Source organism: Cyprinodon variegatus, unplaced genomic scaffold (genome assembly GCF_000732505.1).
Source record: "Cyprinodon variegatus isolate N-32 unplaced genomic scaffold, C_variegatus-1.0 Scaffold290, whole genome shotgun sequence".
Lineage (NCBI taxonomy): Eukaryota > Metazoa > Chordata > Actinopteri > Cyprinodontiformes > Cyprinodontidae > Cyprinodon > Cyprinodon variegatus.
Window position 1 is genome coordinate 424,240 of NW_015150743.1, and position 9,548 is coordinate 433,787.

At 36.5% G+C, this 9,548-nt stretch overlaps 1 protein-coding gene across 1 annotated transcript in view; it reads left to right on the top strand.

The window, feature by feature from the left end:
* pemt (phosphatidylethanolamine N-methyltransferase) overlaps positions 1 to 9,085 on the top strand; it is a 102,878-nt gene extending 93,793 nt beyond the window's left edge. Inside the window, exon 7 of the mRNA XM_015383632.1 lies at positions 8,392 to 9,085. Coding sequence (XP_015239118.1) covers positions 8,392 to 8,446 — 55 coding nt within the window. The 3' untranslated portion in view covers positions 8,447 to 9,085. The remainder of the gene's footprint in view (positions 1 to 8,391) is intronic.
* Positions 9,086 to 9,548: the final 463 nt, after the last annotated feature.

Sequence of the window (9,548 nt, forward strand, 5' to 3'; positions counted from 1 at the left end):
CTAACTTTTCTTTTCTTTTTATGTCCTCTCTTGGTAATTCCTTTTAATCCTTCAGTGATCTCAACCTCTTAAAGTCTGACTTCGTCTTCACTGAACATATATTTTAAAGATGTGAGTTTTGTTTCCACAAATGTCTAACTCTTGGCTTGTCTGTGACGCCTTCTGCCAGGTTGATCTTCTTTCTTGATCAATGCCTTAGTAAATGGGCTTCACTGTAAACAGTAACCAGGAATCCAACAGCTGTCAGTTCAAGCTTCAGTCTTTGAGATTTTAACATTTGGGTAATCCTAAAAGGACAGCTTCTCATTAGCCGTGACAGTTTGGGTATTCTTTAAAATACCCTTGAAAGAGATACGATCCAAAGGATATAGAATAGGTACATTTGTATAAACCAATAACCATGAATTTACTTTTTTTTTATGTGTAAACACCTTCTAAACATCTCTACATCCACATTTCTCTTACTTTTTTCTCTTACCTGTTTCTCTATATTTGACACCCACTTATATATCTATCTATATATATATATATATATATATATATATATATATATATATATATATATATATATATATATATATATAAATTACTCATTTATATAAATACCAATGTAAACACCCTGTGCAATAACCCTGTATAATAATCCTTCTATTAAAAAAAAATTAAAGAAAGCTGTCATATGTGGAAGTGCTGTATGTACTTCATGCACCTTTTTCTTCCTTTGACGTCTTTTTCTTCTCATTTGACTCTTTGAGCCGATTTAAAGAGTAAATTTCTTCACTGTGAGATTAATAAAGTCAATCAATCACTATTTTCTTTGAAACTTTCTAATTTCAGCTTATTGCAAAATTAAGATCAATGTATCGTTCTGTATTTTTGTTCTGATAGATTAATTTTATCTGGACTAGATTGTTTGATCCAACAATGTAAAACAAAAACCTGCATGCATCTAAAGCAACACAGACAGGCTGATTCATTGAAAATTTATTTTTCAGTGGTTGCTGTTTTGCTAATTCAAAAATAAGTAACAAAAAAGACTGGAAAAAAAGTAAGGAAGCCGTAAAACATTTACAGAAATTGAAAGGGTTTGCTGTAGATGAATGTGGGTGTAAAGCTTGCCATAGCTTTTTTTTCTTTCTTCTGTCAATACAATGGATACATTTCAAGGACTGGCGTGGGTTGGCATGCCTCCAAACTTTTTCTTGGCGGAAGAAAATTCCAAGCTGTACTGAACGTGTCGGTTTAGGTTGAACTCAGACAGTGAATAGGACATGTTATTGAGGGTTCTGTGTACAGGCTGTAGGAATTCAAACGCAGGCCAACCTGTATACCTATACAGTTAATAATGTATTCACACTAACAGGACTGTCCTTAAATGTTTTCACCCTAAAGCCACAAAATGAATTATATTTTACATAGATTTTGGTTGATTTGGGCAACTAATTTATTCAGTTTACAAATAAAATTCTTGATTCCATTATTTCTGCCTATTTATCCCAAATGGAAGTTAAACAATCAAACAATCATCCTCTGCAAAACAGCTCAAGTTCAGTTTTATGGGATTATGAGTTTATCTGATCAGTCTGGCCACAGATTCTTAAGCTGATTTAAGGTCTTGCTTTGACTGAGCCATTCTATTGTATGGATATTCTTTAAACAAAAAACATCCCCATCTCTAGGTTTAGAACTATTTTTCTTTTCAATTCTCCAATAAGGGTTTTTTACAGGACTGCTTTGTATTGAGTTCCAACCATCTTCCCACCTCAATCTATCCCTACAAAGGGTAGGTTGTATTTAGGATGAAGTACAGTATTTTGTATGTAGGCTAACCAGAGGAAATTTTTAAAGCACCATCTTCCACATTTTTACTGTGTTCTCTCTATGGTTTTATTAAAAGTTATTGGTTAAGGTCAGGTCAGGGGTCGGCAACCCAAGGCACCGGAGCCACATGCGGCTCTTTACTGCCCCCCTTGCAGCTCCCTGGAGCTTTTACAAAAATGTATGAAATACATTTCTTTTTTGTTTATTTTGATATGTTGTGCAGGAGGTCAAACAAACAGTCATTATGTTTGAAATGCAGTAAACATTTGTATAATAAATAAATTTAAACAAAAAAAATTAACAATTCTTTCAACGAAAATTTGCATCATAGCCATAGATATCATTGGTCATCGCCTGCAACACACGTTTCAGCACGGAGCAATGCCAGGCAAACAAATTGGGGGGGGTGTCTCGGACCATGACTTAGACTTAGACAGATTTTATTTGTCATTTTGTTTACACCAGTGTAAAACAAAAAGAAATTTCGTTTGGAGCAACTCTCTGGACAATTTCATCTTTTTTAAAAAAGTGGATCATTGGATCAATGGATCCCAGAGGGAAAAAAAGGAAGATACCTGATCAGAGCAGATGATTCTGACAAGAATGGACCGAATTATTTACTTTTTATATAAATACAGAAGGATTGCCTGCATTTTTGCTTTGTAATGAGAAGTTATCAAAACATAAAAAGAGTAATATTGAAGTACATAATCCAGGGAAGATAAATTATGAGGAGAGCAGAGATAGATTTAAGAAGTGGACTGCATCCCCAAACTCCACTACTTCTGCTAGTTTTGTTACAAGCATGGCAAACCATTTGAGGATCGAACATGTAGCGCTCCTATGCAGGGATGGGAATTTTTGTTTTTTTGTTCCATTATGGCTCTTTGAGCAGTTTGGGTTGCCGACCCCTGGTTTAGGTTATAAACTTATGTACAGTGTATAAGATTATGTAATGATATTAGGCCTGGTGTGGTAAGATCCTCATTTAAATATTATCTATTTTAGTTTGAGAAAATGACAAATGGTGTTTTTCTAATTTTAGATGTACTGGATTTGTCAACTGATGCAATCAAAATAAGTCATAGGTTCCTTTAGAATAAGTATTAGATGGTTGAAAGCACCAACTCCTTCATTTTTAAGATATCTGTGAAAACAAAAGATACTCGATGTGAAAGAGAGCTGCGTTTCCCAATACTTCAGTTTTGTCACCATTCTGTAGATCTTTTTGTATGACATGTTGAAAGCTTTGTAATAACTAAAGTAAGACCTGAGAAATTATACAACCTACTACTGGGAATCTTTATTCACAGATACAAAAGAGGTGGAATATAAATCTTCAGATATTAAGAAACGCGATCAATTTCTATTATTCACTCACATTTCCTACCGATGGTGGTCAGAGGGCCTGTTGGTACCTGTGTACGGCAGCCTCACTTCACTCACTGAGCCCCAAGGCCACCATGGAGCTTGACGCCATCAGTGTGTGTGTGTGTGTGTGTGTGTGTGTGTGTGTGTGTGTGTGTGTGTGTGTGTGTGTGTGTGTGTGTGTGTGTGTGTGTGTGAATGCGTGAATGACTGAATGTACTGTAAAGTGTTATGGTCAAGTCTCCGGACTTGACAAAGTTATATATAAGTATAGGCCATTTACTTTTTTTCATTATCTTTTATGAATGAAAAACACTGGAATATAACCCTAAACATGTCAAAAGAAAGCACACCTTCTTTAAAAATAATAGGGTTTAGTATGCTTTAGTGTTCTTTTAAATAGATTTAGATAATAGATTTTGGTCAAAGAATATCCATGTGTTAGATCATACAGGGGTGGGTAGATTAGCCACAAATTATACTCAAGTAAAAGTAAAAAGTAGTCATCCCAGAAATGACTCAAGTAAAAATAAAAAAGGATTCGTTAGAGAGGCTAATTGAGTACTGAGTTGGATGATAACATAATATTTAATGTTTATAAACGATGCTGAAAAACAGACTTTATGTATAAGTTCTGGAATTTTAAAGAATCAAATGCCTGAAGAATAAAGATAAATGTCATGAATATAAAAGAAAAAAACTGTTCTGAAAAAATACTTTAACTGTCTTTGTTCTCTTAACTTAAAAAAATCTTTAGAATGAGAAACACATACATTTCTCATTTTAAACCAATCTTTAGAATGTGAAATGTATATATGTCAGGACAGGGTCATGTAAATCCAGTTATATCCGCAGTAATATCTGCTGATTACTTTATGTGTACCTGATTTTGGAAGAGTTCAAATTACTCACAGAGGACAAAAAGTCAGAGATTTTACTCAAGTAGGATTAGCAATGCTTTACAAAACTAATACTCAAGTAGAAGTAAAAAGTCCAGCACACTAAACCTACTCCTAGAAGTAAATCCTTTTCAAATTGTTACTCAAGTTAATGTAACTGAGTAAATGTAACAAATTACTACCCATCTCTGATCATATACATTTACAAAACATGCAGCAGCTTGTCATTATTAATTAAATGATGCAAAACTAGTAGATCTCCCTTAAACTTGCAAAAACCACCTTCAGAAGCAATGACTGCAAAAATCTACTGTATACGGATCCCACACCCTGTCTGAGTGACTTTCCATCACATCCATCCCTTAGTGTATTCGGGTTTGAAGACAAAACTAATTCGGTTAAGGTTCGGGCTTTGACTAATGCTTAGCAATTTCCTTCTTAGCCTTTCTGCTATAGAATTCCTGCTTGAGTTGGACTGACCCTGACCATGACCATGACAGAGTTTCTGCAAAGTTACAGCAGTCCGATAGATGAGCTTAGTTTCTTCTGGAGTTTCTTAGTAAACACAGTTGATGGTCAACCCAATTGCAGTAAGGAAGGCTGCCAAACAAGTCCAGCTAATAATCTCTACACTGACATGCTTCACACTTGGAACTAGAAGTTTGTTCTGAAATGTGGAGTATGTTTAAGGCTTATCCTAGCATTTGGCATTACTACCAAACATCTTAATAAGGATTTTAACAGCAGTCTTAGTTTGTTTTCCTCCTGTATTTTCACTCTTTTAGCTTTGAATAATTTTACAACCCCAATTCATCCATCTTCTCCAGCTTATTGTGCCTGGGCAGCAGGTGCCTATTTCCAGCCAGTTCTTACAGGGCAACACATACTTTTAACATAAGTCATGTTTTTGGACTTTGAGAGGAAGCTGAAGTATCCAGAGGGAACTTAAACATGCATTGTGAGAACATGTAAACTCCATGCAGAAAGACCCTTGCTGCAAGGCAACATACTGCACCACCATGCAGCCCATAGCCCAACCCAATAAAATCATGTTCTTCTGAAAGCCCTGGGCTTTAAAGGCTGAGGCTTTGTATTACTTGGAATCCCGACTATTCTGTCAAGTTCCTTTTCCATTACTCCGAAAGCCCTGGGACAAATCGACATAGCGACGTTGTGTGTGGATGTGTGTGCGAGTTTGTGTGTGTTGGCTGTAACAAAACAAAATGTCGGTTTAAAGTTGGCGTAATGGGCAGACTTTCCACCAATCATTTCCCATTGAAACCCCGCCCCCTCTACAATCCTGACTAAGCAGAACAAAGTACTGATTTGCTAGAGGAACCAAAGCCCCGTGAAAGGAAAGCATGGGTAAAAGCAAATTAGTCATGAAATTCTGCATGGAAAAGCAAAGCGCCATTTGCAAATATTGGGTTTTCTCAAAAGCCCCAAGCTTTTGAAAGGCTGTGGAAAATGGGCTGTTTATATGATTATATCTTAAAGCCTAAATTTGAAAAGCTGTAAATGTTTTTAAATTTTAACTGTGTACTTGCTACCTGCGAACTCAACATATGCACATATGCTATAAGTGTACATTAGTATGATATTAATCAGTCATATTTTTACATGTGGCATAGCGAGAGATGGCAAAAGTACTCACTTTCCGTACTTGAGTAAAAGTACAGATACTTGTGTTAAAAAATACTCTGGTAAAAGTGGAAGTACTGATTAAACTTCTTTACTGAAGTAAAAGTAACAAAGTACAGGCTTGTAAATGTACTTAAAGTATAAAAGTAAAAGTAGAAACCACTTTTTTCATGCCGTTGCCTACATTTTAAATGGATGTCTGCCAATAGGACTAGATCTCCGTTGTGTTCATTTTCAATCATCTCGTCGTCCATACTACTATGCTAACGCCACCGCCACCAAGCTGCAATGATTTGCCGCGAATGAATACCGCCGAATCTGTCGATTCATCTTGTAGTGGTGCGTCAAATGCAACGTAGATTCCCATCCAATTAGATTGAATTTGGTATTGATGACGTGAAAAATAATAACGGTAACTCCATTGAAATGATTCAAAACTAAAGTAACAAGCCAGTTTATTAAAATGTAAGGAGTAGAAAGTACAGATATTTGTGTAAAAATGTAAGGAGTAGAAGTAAAAAGTCGCCATAAAAATAAAAAAGTAAAAATATCAGAAAAATCTACTTGAGTACAGTAACTAAGTATTTGTACATCTCTGGGCATAGCCATAAACATGTATAGTAGATGTGTATCTGTTTGACCATGTACCAAACTTACAGCATTGGTATCATCATAATCTAGATTACTATGTACAGCACCACTCCAAAAGTATGATATAAAAAGGAAACATGAATAAAGCTAGAAGAAAATGGCAGTCTATCAATGTGAATACTAAGTCATTAATTACTTTTAAAGCTTTCATTTAGCCTGCTCCCTTCCTCATCAGGGTTGTCTTATTTGTTTTACTCACATTATCTAATGGTGCTACCGGTAGGAAGGGGTTCAATCAGCTTTTGCTAGAAGATGCAAAAGCTGATTGAACACAGATGTTTGCCACAAGTGAAAAAAAAGTCAGTACTAACATTGACAAAGGTTGAAGTATCCATGCATGACAAGGTGTTAAATATTAAGAGGCAAGGTGTCATCTGCCATCTTGTTATTTATCTCTGCTTGTGAGCTAGATGTGAAAATGCTGCCAGGTTTAACCACATGCTGCGATTGTGAAGAGAGTGCTGCTATATTTGTCCTTTTTGCCTTGCTCAGAATTTCAACAATGCTATTAGGGTAAAGTGTGAGTGTAGGGAAATGATTATTACCCTATACGATGATTCAAGTTGGTAAAAATCAGCCAACCTGAATCACTCAGGAACCCAGCAGAGAATAGGTGGTTAGTAAACGGAATGCTGTTCAGCCTTTGTTAAGATTAACCACTCTTAATATAAAACAAATGCAGTGGTGTTAAATGATCAGCATTTCACCTCTGGAAAGAAAAAAATTAGTTAGTTTTTTGATCTTTTTTTCCAAATTTGAATCTTAAATTAGGTTAAATACAGTAAGGCCATGAATATTCTTGTATTTAAACACTTGTTGACGTGACCTTATCAGGATAGCCACATATTTTTGTTTCAACCCTTATTGAAATAAAGATGTCTTAACATGATTAAGAGCAGCTTGAAATATGTTTGCATGTTGGTTTGGGGTACAAACAAATGAAATCATCAAAAACTCAAATTGTTACGCTAAAAAAATGCTTTCCCTCTCTTTCGCCAGAGCTGTGACCTCTGTTGATCTCTGCTTTGAAAAGCTTGGGCATCTCCAATGTTTAGGAAAACTTTGTCTGTCACAGGCTGTGGCTCTGTGCTGGATATCTCTAAGTTACTTATGTAGACTCAGAGAGAACTTTAGCAAATTTCAGTCTGTTTTGAAGCATCCTGGTTATGGAAATAATCTGGAAACCTATTAACTTAAGCAGGGGTTGAAAAAGTAACTCCATTTAGTTCCATTAGGAGATCCTTCCCAATTTTGGCCACAATAGGAGCATCCACAGGAAAAGAGAAAAGGGGGGGGTCACATGTCCCTGTGTTTCTATGAGTTTTTTGCAGCAGTTCTAACATGGCTTGTGGCATAACACTCTCTTGGTAAGTAATTTCACTTTGAAATCTCTTAGAATGCTTCATTCAAGTGTAACATGCCTTATCAATTATATCGCTTATCACTATCACATATATTTGCGGGGGCAGCAAACTTCCGTCTCCCTAGACACCTCATTCAGCTCCTGCTCTAAGAAAGGCAGAGACATTCTGCCTCCAGAGTATCGTAGGCTGTGTCCTTGGCTCCCACCAAATAGGTGACTAGACCCCTTTAGTTTTGATTACCAGGATTCCTTTTACTAAACAAAGTGGTGCTTTGGCATGCTTGCATAAATTATTATAAATTTCATTTATTTGGTTGTTTAGGTTATCTGTCTCTATGCGTTATCATATATTGTTTTAAATTTCGGACCCTTTAGCCGGATTGGAATAATAATAAACTTTATTAAAAAGAAAACTGTGTCAGGTGCTTCATATGTCCCATGTGAGTCTGTCAGTTGCGTGCCAAAGAGATGAGCTCATGCTGTATATTGTCACTGTCTGCCAAGGGAAACATGAAGACATCGTCCCGTCATGAACTTGAGCTCCGTCACGGTTCACTGCTCGGTTCATGCGCTCCTGGCACTGTGTGGTACAGCGCTCCATTCTCCCATTTATTGTCACATTACATATTTGTTCTCCTGTATTTACAGACCATTCACGGAGCAGATCTATCTGCAGAGAAATCAGCGGTGCAAACATGAATGATCGCATCCCTTTCCTACTCTCGGTGTGGCTGAGGATCCCCCCCGCCTGGCCACGTGGAAAGACAGACACCAGCTTAATCATTAATTGACTGTTTTGGGTGGAAACAAAGGAAAATGTCTGCATATGCTGCTCATTTATTCAAACAAATCGGGAGGCGTAAAGCCATTTTCCTCGTGTAATTCTTCAACACCTGACTGAAACATGGTCATAACATCAGATATGGATTTACATTTTTTGTTCTGTTCTAAATCCTTCAACAGTTTAGGGAATAACATTTATCATCTCGTGAAAGAATTCATATTCCCTCTACATTTTTACATTTTGGCATGTTCGATGATAAACTTCTTTGTTTTTTGGGGATTTTGTTCAATAGACAATGCAAAATGTCACACGACTGGAAAGTTGAACATGATTTCCAGCATTGTTTTACAAATAAAATCTGAAAAATGTGTTTCTATATTTTGAATTGATGATACATTGAACTGCATTTTCCATAATTAAAATTAAAACATCAAAGCTAGCTTTCTCAATGACCTGCCTGATGTCTTTGTTGGTCTTCATGATGCTGTTTATTCACTAATGTTCTCTACAAACCTCTGGGTCAGGCATCCCCAAAGTCGGTCCTCGAGGGCCACTGTCCAGCAGGTTCTAGAGGTTTCCCTGCTTTAGCACAGCTGATTATGATGATTGCAGTTGAGCAAAAGCCTGATAATCAGCTTTCAATTAAAATCAGCTGTGCTGGAGCAAGGAAACCTCTAAAACCTGCAGGACAGCGGCCCTCGAGGACCGACTTTGGGGATGCCTGCTCTCCGTCCTTCACAGAACATCTGGATTCATCCTCATTGGACTCCATTACTGATAAGTTATAGTCAGGTTGCGATAGCTTTTACTTACAGTCAGCAACGTAAACAATATTAAGTTTAAATCCTGGCCAGAAGTTGTGATTGAGGAAACTTTGAAAAGCATCTATATTTTTCCCTCCATTTTTCAGTTATAAACTACTTCATTTTGGTTTGTCACATCCAATCCTATTGAAGTACCTCATTGTTTTCTATTGGGCTATAAACAAATTAGCAAGGCACTTTAAGGTCTGTGAAAATGC